This window comes from Lissotriton vulgaris, chromosome 8 (assembly GCF_964263255.1).
Source record: "Lissotriton vulgaris chromosome 8, aLisVul1.2, whole genome shotgun sequence".
Taxonomy (NCBI): Eukaryota; Metazoa; Chordata; class Amphibia; order Caudata; family Salamandridae; genus Lissotriton; species Lissotriton vulgaris.
Genome location: NC_141696.1, coordinates 169,037,605 through 169,051,977, shown reverse-complemented (window position 1 = coordinate 169,051,977; position 14,373 = coordinate 169,037,605). Strand labels below are relative to the sequence as shown.

The following is a 14,373-nucleotide window of genomic DNA, read 5'->3' as shown; positions in this document are numbered from 1 at the left end:
GTAGCCTACTTAATAGTTGTTATACGTCTGTGCCTAAAATATGCAAGTTTAAAACGAACTATAAAAGCAGCGTGTATTCGTGTGTGCAGCCACATGGGTGCAATACAAACATACAATTGTATTTCTTTGTTAAAAAATATAAACCTGTATATATTGCCTACAAAGTACCTCGAAAACCCTGTCCCCTTTAATTAAGAACCATAACTATCCCCTACTGTCAACGAAAACTTCGTGTCCCTTTTCCATGTCTAAGCGGAAGCGAGTGCGCGCGCTTCCGCTCATTGTCACTTCCGCCCACGTGCTGCTAGTTCAGGATCATTGTTGCAGCGTTTTGGTCTGAAGTGTCAATGCGCATGCGTACATCGCTGATCAGGTTTCTGAGTCGCAGGCAGCGCTGGCAATTTACCGGCAGCAAAAGACATGAGTCTCCTCAGCACTCTCGCTCCGCCCGGTGAAGGCGTCCGACAGCAGCAACCTGACACCGAAGCCATCCTGGGAGGCAGAGGGCTTGGTACTGGCACACTGTACATCGCCGAGAGGTGGGTCGGGATGCGTATGCATAGTAGGATGAGCATCAGTAGCCAACTAGGTACATGTAGCGAGATGGCGCCCCTCCCCTCTCTAACACCTGCAGCCAGACAACTTACCTCATGAGCTAAAGTATTCTTCGTTTATTTATTTCTCATGCGTGATATTTATTTGCGACATGGACGTTGTGTGTGGTTAGTCTGGGTAAATGCTGCTGTCATCCTCTGAAACTACCATTTTCTTTTAACGTTGAAAATAAGACATCCAGTGATGTCTTATTTCTTGCTGTTCGTGGAACCCTCGACCCCCCCCCCCCCCCCCCCCCCCGTGATGTATAATTAATGAGCAACAGACACAAACGACCGACTGTCTGAGTAATTTACGACAATGAAATGGAGGATGATTGTAGTTTGAAAACCCAGAGATATGTTGCAAAGAGGCAATAGTGCTTCGCAGAGAGCCGTGTTCAACGATCGACAGCTGTTTCTTAGCGATGAACATGCACACCATACTGTGTGTCAGCAGAATAAAATGGAACAAGCATTTGCAATGCAGTGGAATGCACATTTGCAGGGAGTTTAAGCTTTTGGTATGGTAAATGACAATGCCTTATATTTATCTGTTTTGATAATACATAAATAAAAGGTATTGTCATTTACAATGCCGATAATTCAAACTCTTGTGAATGCGAGATCGGTTTCATTTCAAATAAGTGGCTGCCATTGTCCCCGGGCTGCTTGAAAAGTGAAAGCGTGCATGGCGCGCTTAATGTTTTAGGAACCCAAAAGGGGTTGGTGATGGGCGGAGCATCTGAATCAATCAAACACTCACACCCAGTCAAAAGATCTGGGTTTAATCCATCACCGTTCTTTAGCCCACTCTGCCACCCCAGTTCAGACATGGCTATATGCAAATCAGTCTGACCCTGTGCCTCATGGGAACAATCCAGCCCATGTCTTGCTTGAATCCAGTGGCACAGTGAGCAAGGGACTCACGTCTGAGCATACCCTGCCACACTTATGGCGGCCAAAAGCGGTGCGAAAGTGTGGTAGGGTATGCTCAGGCGTGAGTCCCTTGCTCACTTTGCCACTGGATTCAAGCAAGTCGGGCTGAAGACTGCTGGAATGCCAGAAACCGGTCCTCGTAAGCTTGTTTCCGGTCCAGGGAAGGCATGGCTTGGCAGTTCGGGCTGGACTGTTCCCATGAGGCACAGGGTCAGACTGATTTGCATATAGCCATGTCTGAACAGGGGTGGCAGAGTGGGCTAAAGAACAGTGATGGATCAAACCCAGATCTTTTGACTGGGTGTGAGTGTTTGATTGGTTCAGATGCTCCGTCCATCACCACCCCCTTTTGTACCGGTAATATTTTAGGAAAGCATGTCCTGTTGGCAGTAAGAGAAACTCATTAAAGAAATGGTGCTTGCAGACTAAATGAGACTTACCTTGTAGCAGAAGTAAAAGTGCCAGTCCTCATGGGAGGTTACAAATGAAGACAAGGCGGGACTGCGGAGGGACTAAGAAGCCTATTCAGGAATTAGAAGCCATTATTCAGCAAGGACAGTGACACAAGCCAATGACAAATGTGGGTGGGGCTTCGTCTATACTAGAGTACAGCATGCCTCGCAGAGCAGCGTATGCAATACCCAAGCTCGACCTAAAAACATGAGCCGGGCAAAATCCAGACTTTTAGCAGTAGGATTTTTTTCCCACACATGTACTCGCCAGAACTGAGGCATATTTTAAGAACGAATGGCATATGTATGGGCATGCAGTGCTACTATTGTAGAAAAATACTCAAGGAAGGGAACCCATCAATTTGGGGTCACTGTGTGGCAGAGGGAAGGGGTTGGCGTCTCGAGAGGCTGAATTTAAAAGTCTGACAGTCAACTTGTGCTTTATATAAATAAAAAAATCTGCTGCACAGAAATTGACGACAAAGACCCATGACAGTAAATCTGCTTTACATTACTTAAGTTGTACAGAGGCTGTGTTTTTAAAATATCTTACACAGTTAAGACACCAGCTGCAGAGATCACTGTGTGCCCAGCAATGTTCCTGCTGCAAAGCACCTTGTGTGACATGCAGATCACAGATTTCCATTTTATTTAGTTGGCAAGTGGGCTACTGCTTTTGATTTTGAAATAATTTTGCTACTTCCAGTGTATACGTTGCAAGACCAATATAACACATTGGTCTATTTGCCAGCATAGAGGAGCTCCTTGCAAACTATAAGCCATATGTTTAGGTCCATATTGTGTTTTTGGGTTTAAAACAAATCCTCAATCTGATGGTATTCTAAGATTGCAAAGAAGAGTTCTTTTGAGAAGTAATAAAGTCTTGTTAGTTCAGACAAACCCAATCGCTGCATTAAGTTTTATATCCTGGCTTAGTTTCTCCCCCCCCCCCACCCCCCCCCCCCCCACCTGTGAGGAATAATTAATGAGCAACAGACACAAACGACCGAATGTCTGAGTAATTTACGACAATGAAATGGAGGATGATTGTAGTTTGAAAAACCCAGAGATATGTTGCAAACTGGCAATAGTGCTTCGTAGAGAGCCGTGTTCAACGATCGACAGCTGTTCCTGCTGCAAAGCACCTTGTGTGACATGCAGATCACAGATTTCTATTTTATTTAGTTGGCAAGTGGGCTACTACTTTTGATCTTGAAATAATTTTGCTACTTCCAGTGTATACGTTGCAAGACTAATATAACACATTGGTCTATTTGCCAGCATAGAGGAGCTCCTTGCAAACTATAAGCCATATATTTAGGTCCATATTGTGTTTTTTGGTTTAAAACAAATCCTCAATATGATGGTATTTTAAGATTGCAAAGAAGAGTTATTTTGAGTGGTAATAAAGTCTTGTTAGTTCAGACAAACCCAATCGCTGCATTACGTTTTATATCCTGGCTTAATTTCTCTCCTGTACATTCATTCCTAACATATGTCTATATGCATGAGTGTTATGTGATTTCTACACATTATAACTCCCATTGCCTTATGTAACATTTCCTGTTCGTTAATTTACACAGTGGTATGCTTTATTGTACCTCTGTGATGTAAAGCACTCTGACATCCTCCACCGCGAGAAGGCCTGTGTTTTGGATACAGCTAAAAGTATTTATAAGAAAGCTCCCTCACTGCCTGCAAGTTGCTGCTACGAACAGAATGCAGGCACTGCTGAATTATGTCCTGCTATCAAATTTACACCAGGACAAATTTAACACGTTTCCCCGAGGCAGCCGGATCCTAGATCAGGCCCAGAAATTGCTGACACTTCCAGCACTGTATGTACTAGATTCAATATAGTGCGAAACTACCCATAAACCAGTGGTGCGCAGTACAGAGAGGGCTAGATTCAGTGCTTCATTTTTGTTGGGAACCAGCACTTATTTTTGGGGACCAGGGCTTATTTTTTTATCATCAGACCTTGATTCAGAAAGGCAGACAAAGGAGAAGAGAAATATAGGAAATGGTGTAGAAGGGGCATTGCACATACTTTGAGTAGATTTTTAAATGTTGTGCTTCACCTTTTCAGGGTTCATTTGTCTCATATCCCAAACCCTTAATTAGCACAGGTCTATTTGATGGTAAAAACGTAGTGTCTCCCATCATATTATTTTATTTGGAAAAGTCCCAATTAAATCCATGATATAAGCTTGTCCCCTTATTAATAAATGTCCTTCAATCAAAATTGATACAGTTTCATCAGTATCCACACTTCCTAGTTTTAAATTGTATTAGAGTAGCCGCATAAACATTGCACAACATTGAAATCATAAATGATTTACTTCCAGTTCAAATTGAATGTAAATCTTCTTTACTACACATCCCATATTACTTTAAAAACACATACGTCCGCACACCCAATGCATTTAGTCTTACAAAATGACTTCCTCAGGGCTGAAAACACATGCGCACCCTCTTGCGCACTTGCGCCCTCTCTCTCACTCGCACTAGCACTCGCGCTCTCTCACTCTCTCTCGCGCTCTCTCTCGCGCTCTCTCACTCGCGCTCTCTCGCACTCTCGGACTGTCTCTTCTTTCGCACTGTCTCTCTCACTCTCTGTCTCTCTCTCTCTCTCTCTCTCACTCTCGCACTCTCTGCCGTATTGGAGAAGTATTTGAGTTTTTTTTCTCTTGTAACCATCATGAAGCACCATGTTGCAAAATGTGTCGGTTTACATGCAAGTGTGAAAAAAGGTTTCCATTATGCTGAAATCAATAGCCAGACTATATTGACCACTTTAAAGCATGTTCTATTATCATGTGGGTGTCATGTTCTTTGATATATGAAAGCGTATATTGAAAAGGTTTGTCTGCTCGTGTATAACTTAAAATCGGACTTTGCTGTGTGGGGAATCAACCAATCAACGTCATGGGCTCCCATTGACAAGTAACCCACCCTAAAAACAAATTTAGTGTTGACACCCTACAGATCAGGAAATCTCCAAAAATGCATGTTACTCTCAATAGCCATATACCCAGTACTATCACCCTTGCGGCTCCAGTATTTAAATTTCACGCCTAGAGCAAACCGGGTTACCATCGTAACAAATATTGTTGGCTGTTTAAAGTAGATTATATTAATCCCCAAGATTAAACAATAATGTAATCGATCATTAAGGATGTTAAAACCAATGTTACTCCTAAAAAATTAACCAAATATTCAATGGAGGGAACTTAAACACTTATCTGAAAGCTCTTGCTGGAAGTAGTAAAACAGTTTTTCTTTATTCAATCTTTCCTCAAATTGAGTGCCTCTTCTTAAACCATTTTGTGCAGTGGAAGTCCATAAAAGGGTTTTTAAATAGCTGCAAAGGCCACAAAGTGTATGTACCACATTTTGTGCTCTTGCATTGCTAAAAAGTGGCTTCTGCGTTGGTGCAAGGCAGAACATCATGGGCTGCTGTCCACTGTCAAAAATGGATCCTGTCCATCATCATGTGCAATATCTTTAGGTCTTTCTGAGACTTGTAGATTTGATTTTTACATACAATGAAGGCTTAAATGCCACAACTGACTGAGATTGCATGACACTCCTCCCCCCACCTCCCCTTCCTCGCAGCAGTGGTGAAGGATTTTAGTAAAACTGTGGCTATTTTATGTAGTGCCATAAGTTGTACTTTAGTTGGAGCATTAGGATATCTGTTTGTGCCAGCGGGTGTTTGTAAACTGGTGGTGTTGGCTATGCTGCTGGTTAAGCGACGAGTTGCTATGTGTTGGAATGGTAGACCAGCGCCTTTGCTGAAGTAATGGCTCCATGCAGGCGCGCAACACCCATTGGACTCATTTTTTCTCGTCGTCGTGTCCTAGTTCCGGAAAGCGTGTGCACTCGCTTTCCGGAACTAGGACACGACGAGGAGGACTCCTACATAGGAGACAGAAATGTGTGCCTAAATCGGCACATTATAGCGACACAGCTATTTTTTACAGCTACCTAATTTATTATCAGAAGCAAGGACTCCCCTGAGAGAGGAGGGATATGTATTAACACCACCTACCGATTAATGAATGGGCGTTTTCTGGAATTTGGGATATATTTGCCACTGCCTGGTGTGGAAGGTTATTGAAGACTACCCATCTTGGAATAACAATACTTTATTGCACAGACATAAAGATAAGCCCTGAAGAAGCCTGTGTTGGGCGTAACGCTTAGCTGTAGCTGTGGATTTTATGAATCATAATAAAAGCATTTTTGAAAATCTACGCCATCTGTTGGAAGACTCATCACTCCTGTTATCCATTCATGTTTAATTGTATGGCATTTTCAAGCTAATAACACATTTTGATACACGTTGCCTCTTGTAAAAAATTCTATGTGTTAAGTTAAGACCAACATTGGTGGCTGGTTTTAGGAGGTGGGCAATAGTGCAGATTATAGCTAGAACCAAGGAACGGTTTTCATAACTGTCTGTTAGTGCGGCAACAGCACCTGCCACCAGTTCCTGTGTTGCAACCCATTGGACTCACCGGGCTTCAGCCCCCCCGTCGTGCGTAGCAGCCCGGGATGAGACAGATCCCGGGCACACACAGAGCCACACCCAAACGTTTTACAGGTTTAAAAGAGCATTTGAATGTTAATTAGGCCTTGCAGTTGTTTCACCCCTTCTAAGAGCCCCTGCAGCTCCACTCTGCCTACTGATTAAAGGTTCAGCCCCCCCCCGAAATTTTTTCTTAGCCCCCCCCCCCCCCCCCGCCCCCCCCCCCCCGCTCTAGTTGCGCCTCTGGCTCCATGAACTAGCTTACTGTAGGGATCAACTCACCTGTTACGCTGAGGAGTTACCAAGGGCATCTAGAACACGAGATATATGGGGTCCTTGCACTACATATATGTTGTCTCATTTTGAGGATGGAGAAATACATAGTGCCTGATTGTATTGTTAAAAAAGAATTGTCTGGCTTTACTAGATGTGTCCCCTTTTTTTTGCACCTGGACTATGCACTGGTATATGTACTGTAACAATCTCACACCTGATGCACTTTGTACCTTATTGATTATATGCACCTGTGACTGCTGTACTCTGTTATGATTACAAAATGATAAATACATTTTTTTTTAAAATAAAAAAATAGGATATCTGTTTAATGAGCTATTCTGAAATCTTGCCAACTGCCATGCCATGCTAAGGTATAGTTTTATATATTTCTCATTTGCTTTTTTTTCACCAAATGCCAACGTGTTAAACGTGTGTATTTCTTTCAGCCGTCTGTCCTGGTTAAATGGCTCTGGTTTGGGATTTGGACTAGACTATCCCACGATTAGTTTACATGCTGTGTCCAGGGATACAAATTCCTATCCACGGGAACATCTCTACGTAATGGTGAATGCCAAACTCGGAGGTATTGTAAGAGTAATTTGCCGCATTTTTTTAATTCACCATTTCCCACACACTTGCTGGCACGACCACGCTTATGCTTAAAATGTTATGCAGTCTGAAATCAAATTTACTGTGTAAATGCTGAACTGCAAAAATGTGCTCAATGAAAAGCTTGGCTGTTTGTGAAATCAATGTATCTTTGTAAAAAACAACCTTGGTAAAACTGAAATGAACACCGGTACATGATACGTGTTTTTCCTTTCTTTTGCTCTTCAACCAACAAATGAAGGCTCAGGAACTCAGCAAAAACTCCATTAAACTCCTCTGAAATGCCATCCTCTCCCAGACCTTTGGTTCTGCAAGTCTGTTGAATAGCACACCAAACATCCTGCTCTGAAGAGAAGAGTATGCAGCAACTCATTTCTCTGCACAGTGTCTGCTCTTGTCTCCTGGGCACAGGCACATGATTAAAGAAAGTTACATTTCTGTAATAAAAACAAAAAAGCCGTTTTTATGAATACTTATACCTGCAGATTCCTTTACTCTTGAATACCTCTTAAGGCACAAGACTGGTACGGAAAACTTTTCTCCACAGTTCTGCCCCCATGATAGGAGGCGCTGCCTTCTTTGACACCAAAAGGATGTCCCTGTGATGTCTCCGACCAAAAAGTACCCCTGTGTTCCATGCTTTCATCATGATTCATGTGGTTTTGAAACTCCATTCTCTACAAAAAAAATCTTTCAGAAGTGCACCAAGTGTTCCCTCTTAAGAGGTAAGGGTTTAAAACCTGTTGTGAACGTGACGGTCAAATGCCGATTATCAACCCTCCGAAATCTGTGGTGCTTGGGATCTGACTACGACTCCAATGTTTGTGAGTTGTGCAGGAGCATGCAGACAAACAGGCATGTGCATCAAAGTAAATACCGGGAGCAAAGGGGCAGATTCTCAGAATCTGCCCCTTTGCTCCCGGTATTTTTGCATTTGGGATGCATCATCCCAAATGCAAAAATCGCAATTTAAGGAATCTCTAAATTGAGATTCCTTAAATGCAATGCATGAAAGTAAAAAAAAATAGCGCATTCACTAATAGAGGGAGTAAATTACCATGAAGTTGGACGTCATGGTAATTTGCTGAAACTTTGAAAAAAGCACTTGTGCATTTTTCAAAGTTTCATGTTGCGCACAAACTTGCCCTTAAGGCATGTGTGTGTGAAACATATGTGCATAGATCAATTTCAGGGGTGCAACAGGGTGTCATTTTGACACCCTTGAAATTTCATGAGCAATTTGCGAGTACCTACTGGTACTCGCAAATTGCTCATGCAATGTTCAATACAGGCCCATAGGAATGAATGGGACAGCATTCCTGAATTGCGACTAGCAATTTGCGACTAGCAATTAAGTAATGTTAAGGAATCACTATTTTAATAGCGATTCCTACATGCATAGGCGTTTGCTATTCCTAAATAGCGATTCCTTAATCGCTAATTAGGAATAGCAAAAGGCTACGTTGATGCATATGCCAGAAAGCCCTTTAAGGAGTGGAAGGCTACGCTTTTTATGGCTAGGCCATGGAAAGTGGAGGCAGGTGCAGGTTCAAGCCCTGCTGTATGTCGCTGGTGTCTTCCGAGTCGATCCTTCTGCCAAAAGCATAAGAAGGGAAGGCACAGGAGCAAACACTAGCGATGTAAGCCACTACAGCTTTTCTCTGACCTCTTTTCGGAGCCAAAGGTGGTTGAGGCTTTCCTGAATCAGGAGCGGGTGCTGCTGTTGCTGACGCTGCCTGCCCCTTTTCTGCCTCACTACACAGACTTTCTGGCACCCGGAGCTGATCCTGCACTTTATCTCAACACCATGTCCGAACTATTTGGGCATGCTATTGTCCCGTTTGGAGGTCGTTCAGCTGCCTTAGGACCTGTGGAAATTTCATATGGATTTCCACCAGCAGGTCTTTCATCAATGCCATTTGCCCCTTTTTGTTAGTAGCAGTGTTGATTATTCTGTTGATGCTGCCCTTGGTGCCGACCAGAATCCCACTAAGGCCATCTCCATCTGTGGTGCCTCCGGTGCCAGATTCCCCCACACCCCAGGCACCATTGACTTTTTGGAGTCTTCCCAATCTCTGGTGCCATTCCATAAGTCCAGAACGAATGCACACCAGCTGGAGGAGAAGCAGTTTCAAGAGCTCCTTACTCTTTACTAACTGCTTGTCACTGACCCTGCACAGGAGGCCCTCTAAGAGACCATTACAGGCATTTATGTGGCTTTCTAAAGCCAGTGGCATAGATCCCACTCCTGAGTTGGAGTTGCTGGACTTGGAGTTGCAGAACTCATGCGGACCCTTTCGTTCTGGAGCATCTTCATACCAGGCCATAATTAGAAAGGCAGTAGATTTCATAGAGATCCCCTTGCCCGTTTAAAACTAATGCCAATATACTGCAGCCTTCCACCCACATTTCGAAGCCAATGTTTGCATTCAGTGAGGCTCTCCTAGACCCCATTTTGTCTACTTGGACCAAGCCATCTCTGACCTCTGTGGTCAGCAGATCAATTGCAAGACAAAATAGATCAGCTCCAGGCTATCCACAAATTCTGTGGGAGAACCCCTCATCACAATGCCTTGTGATTCAAGCATTTTCTTCGAAGCTCACAATTGGAAACTTTGCAATGCAACCACTTGATAGAGAATCTAAAAGCATTGAAGACTGGTCCAAAAAGACCTTTACAGGTAGTATGCTGACCGTGAAAACCCTCAATGCCATGTGTCTGCTCAGGCACTATGTGCTTGTCCTTTGGGGTTTGGCAGGTATGCTAGTTCCTAATTTTCCCCAAGAACTTCAGGTCTATTTCCAAGACTTTATCCGGGGCAGCCAGGTGGCATCAGGCTAGGTGATGCAGTACGGCCTAGGTATTTTGGATTCGGTTGCCAGGACAATAGGGATATCAGTGACTGTAATGAAACATGCCTGGCTAGGAACATTTTTGTGCCCCCCCCCCCTTCTCTCCAAGATATGAAATACACTTTGATGTACCGTCCCTTTGAATGTACCAAATGCTTTATAATGAGTTCCTCTATGGCTTGCACGCTGCACCCCCAAAGAAAGGAATTCCAGCAGTCTATGAATATCATGGTTTTGGAAGAGCCCTCCACTTCTGCCAACACCAGGCGGCGCTTGCTTGGTAGCAATCTCATAACGCCATTTTCCTACAGTATTGAGACTATGAAAAGGATTGAGGCCATACAGAACCTCAGTCAGTCACTACTTCCTACAAGTCCTTCTCAGATAACAGAGAAGCAGCTCTTGTTCTCCCTTTTTGAACTATTAGAGGTTGTTAGGAGGTTGGGTATCCCTTTTTCCACAGGCCAGGAGGGCCACCACTGCAGACCAGTGGGTCCTACACATTTTGGAAAAGGGGCATCCACTACCCTTTCAGCAGCCTTCTAACCAGACCACTTTCCCTGTTTTTAACTTTTCGAAGGAACACCATCTTCTCCTGCAGCAAGAGGGGGGCAGCCTTTCATAAGAAGGGAGCTGTGGAGTTGGTGCCAGAGCAGGACATTGGAAAAGTTTGATACTCACTATACTCCCTTGTTCCAAAGGAGGATCCTGGATCTCAGGGTTTTGAAGTCTTCCCTCACAAGAAGAAGTTCAGGATGCTGTCCGTTGCTATGGTTCTTTTGTTTGCTAGAGATTGGAGGCTCGTTACTGTTACTCGACTTACAGGATATGTATTTCCATATACCAATTCTGAAGTTTCATAGGAAATACCTGCGTTTTTGTGGTGGGATTGCATCAGTGCTACGAGGCTTCGTAAAGGTAATGGCAGTGGTGGAAGCCCATCTCAGGAATTTCATAGGCCAGTACTCTGCAGACCGCACAGCCGCACCTACAGTCTTCTGCATCCTTGCTGCATGACCTTGGCTTTGCCCAAATTTCACCTTGCACCCTCTCCGCACCTCCTGTACAGGACAATACTGGATAGCACCTTGGACCGAGCTTTCCCCCTCCACAGAGGATATGGGACATCCATGTGTTGCTCTCGTACTTCCAGAAAGGTATTCGGAGTCCCATCCTGTGTATCCTTTGCCTGCTTGGTTTACTATAATCCTTCTTGCTCTGCGGTGAGCTTTTATATTGACCGCATAAATTACTTCTGTGAATATGATCAGCTATTCATAGGCCAAGCAGGCAGGAGAAACGGAATACCAGTGCATAAAAGAACCTTATCCAGCTGGATTGTTTTGTGCCTTAAGATTTGATATTCCATGGCCCAAAAACAACCATACTTCATTAACCTTGGCTAGGCGAGTTCCTGTACGTGACATCTGCAGAGCTGCAACTTGATCATTTCTCCACGACTTTGCTAAGCGTTACTGTCTGGATTTGGAGGATCCCCTTTGATGGATTATTGTAGGAAATCTGCCTTTTCTTGTGGCCACCCTGGATGTTTCCTCTTTTGCTGGACCCTGTATTTTTGCTGGCTTTAGAACTCTGTGTACTTTACGCTTGCTAACCAGTAGTAAAGTGCCTTTACCCCCCCCCCCCCCCCCGCTCCGTTTGTTATGCAAATTGGCATTTTCCTAATTGGTTTATTTAACTTCCATATAAGTCCCTACTAAATGGTAGAAAATATGCCCAGGGCCTGGAAGTTAAATACCTCTAGTAGACTGCGGCACATATTGTGCCATCAACTACAGTGCCAGAGTAAACATGTCTTCAGTGCTATTGTAGCCTGACTAATAGTAATAAGTCTGGTCAGCCTAATAGTAATAAGACATCCGTATATGAGCCTTGTAGCCCACAAGGTAGGGTGCTTCTTAAAAATCCAATTAAATGGTGAAGTCTTTTGGAAAGTTACCTTTTACCTGCCTGAACTGTCAAAAAGCTGCTTGGCAAAATCCTCTCTCAGCTCCCAGCCAGTGAGAAGTCTTTGCGAGGGTGTGTAAAAGTTGTGAAATGCCTCCCAGGAAAAAACATTAGGCTGACCTGAATAGACAGCGATGAGCATTGCAGAATATGCATGGTTGGGCTGTGGGCCTTTTTTTTTTTTTTTTTTTTTTTTTTTAAATCTTTCTTTATTTTCAAAAAAGAACCAGGAGGACTTTCCTTGTGTTCACAGCATGTCGCCTACAACCCTGCAGAGGGACAGCCGCGTAGTTTAAGTAGGCATGTCAAATGCAGGAGGATTTTGTTGATGCAAACGTTACACAGCAAGTATCCTACAACCCATGCATGACTGGCTGGCCGTGTAATAAAGTAGACACAGCCTCGAATCTCGAGTAAGAGGAGCCTTCAATCAAACAGAATGAGAAAAAATAAATTAATCAACATGAATGCAAATGAAAAAGTGAACCTAGAGTAATAAACAAAGGAGAGATAGGGGACAGGAAATCTGAAAGAGGAGGGAGAAGAAAAGAATACCAAGATGGAGGGGATGAGGGCGAATGGACAGGGGGGCTCTGTCGGGATGTGCAGGGTATCTTTCAAGATCACGGGGGTACACAGTCCTAAAAGATGCGCAGGGCCCGAAGCATTGGAGGTTGAAGACGGGCGTGTTCCATTTTACTGAGGTAGGTGACCAGCGGCTGCCATAATTTAGTGAATTGGGTGTCGCAGGACTGCAAGCGCGCGGTAAGTAGCTCCACAGTCGCAGTATGCCACAAACGCGTAAACCAGACATTAATTGGAGGGGGTCTCCGCTTTCTTCCAATGTAGGGCGATAAGTTGTTTAGCAGTGCCTAGCATGTGGAGGGCGATGTGCCAATCGCTGCGGGATAGTGCGCGCATTGTCAGGTTTAAGGCCCAAGAGTACTGTAACTGGAGTTTTAGGCAGGGGGATGCCAAGCACCATTTTGATATGACTTGGAACCTCTTTCCAGTATAGGGTCAAGAGCGGACAAGCCCACGAGATATGAAGAAAGTCACCCAGAAAATTTGAGCATCTCCAACATAGAGGGGAGGTAGCAGGAAACATCTTATGCAGCCAACGGGGGGTATAATACCAATGATTCATAATCTTGTACGCAGTTTCCCGTCGGGAGATAAATCGATAAACTTTCGGACTATCTCGCCACTGGCGGTTCCATTGGGCGGGGGTGATTTGAGAAGGAGCAGCCGACTGCCATAGACGCTGATCTGGATGAAGAGCAACACGTGGAGGGTGATGCAAAGCATGATAAGTCTGGAATATTAGCCCCTTAGTGTCATCGAAGGAGTGTACCAGGCATTCAAAAGGAGTGAGTGCTTGAGTGGCGTCCTGTTGCAAAGAAGATGTGTGCCCCCAATGACTGAGCTGTATGTATTGTAGTTTGGCTTCCGTCGAGAGTTGAAACACTTCCTTGCAGTGGTCAAAGGATTTAAATGTATCACCCAGAAACAGATGTCTAATTGTTCTGCATCCACCCTCCAGCCAGTTACAGAAAGCTTGGGGGTTGATGGCAGTCGGGAATTGTGAGTTCCTAGCGATGGGGGTGTGAGGGGACGGAAAAGTGGTGAGGCCCTGAGAAACTGATACTTTGTCCCAAATGTCAAGTACTGTCCTGGTGGGGAGTACAATGTAAGCACTTCCGGAGCGTGAGATCCGAGGCAGTCAGGGGAGGTCCCAAATGGATCTCCCAGTCACCGTTCTCTCCATATGGAACCATACCTTCCCACCCTCCTGCGCCGCCCATACGGAGATGGGAAGCCCAGTAGTGCTCGGGCATATTGGAGCATGCTAGCCCACCCCTATCCCGAGGATGCATAAGAATTTTGTTAGAGAAACACGGCTTGCGTCTGCCCCAGATGAAGTTGGTGATTTCGCGTTACGACTTTGGTTCTGGTGTTGCGGGTTAGGAGTAGGGAGACATTGGAATAGATATAAGTCCTTGGGAAGCACCTTGGGAAGCACCGACATTTTAACTGTATGCTCGCGACCCAACCAAGATAGGGTAAGAGGCTTCCAAACTCGCAGATCCTCCTACACTGCCCTTCTGCAGTCCCGCCAGTTGACTTGGAACCATGTGGCAAGTGTGGG

At 44.5% G+C, this 14,373-nt stretch overlaps 1 protein-coding gene across 2 annotated transcripts in view; it reads left to right on the top strand.

Moving 5' to 3' along the window:
• The first annotated feature begins 286 nt into the window (after positions 1-286).
• The window catches only part of CLNS1A (chloride nucleotide-sensitive channel 1A), a 157,050-nt gene continuing 142,963 nt past the window's right edge, over positions 287-14,373 (top strand). Inside the window, exons 1-2 of one of the 2 annotated variants that reach the window (XM_086933894.1) lie at positions 287-539; positions 7,241-7,377. In XM_086933894.1, the coding sequence (XP_086790020.1) occupies positions 421-539; positions 7,241-7,377 (256 nt within the window). In that variant the 5' untranslated portion in view covers positions 287-420. The remainder of the gene's footprint in view (positions 540-7,240; positions 7,378-14,373) is intronic. The other variant, XM_086933895.1, reaches the window with a different exon arrangement.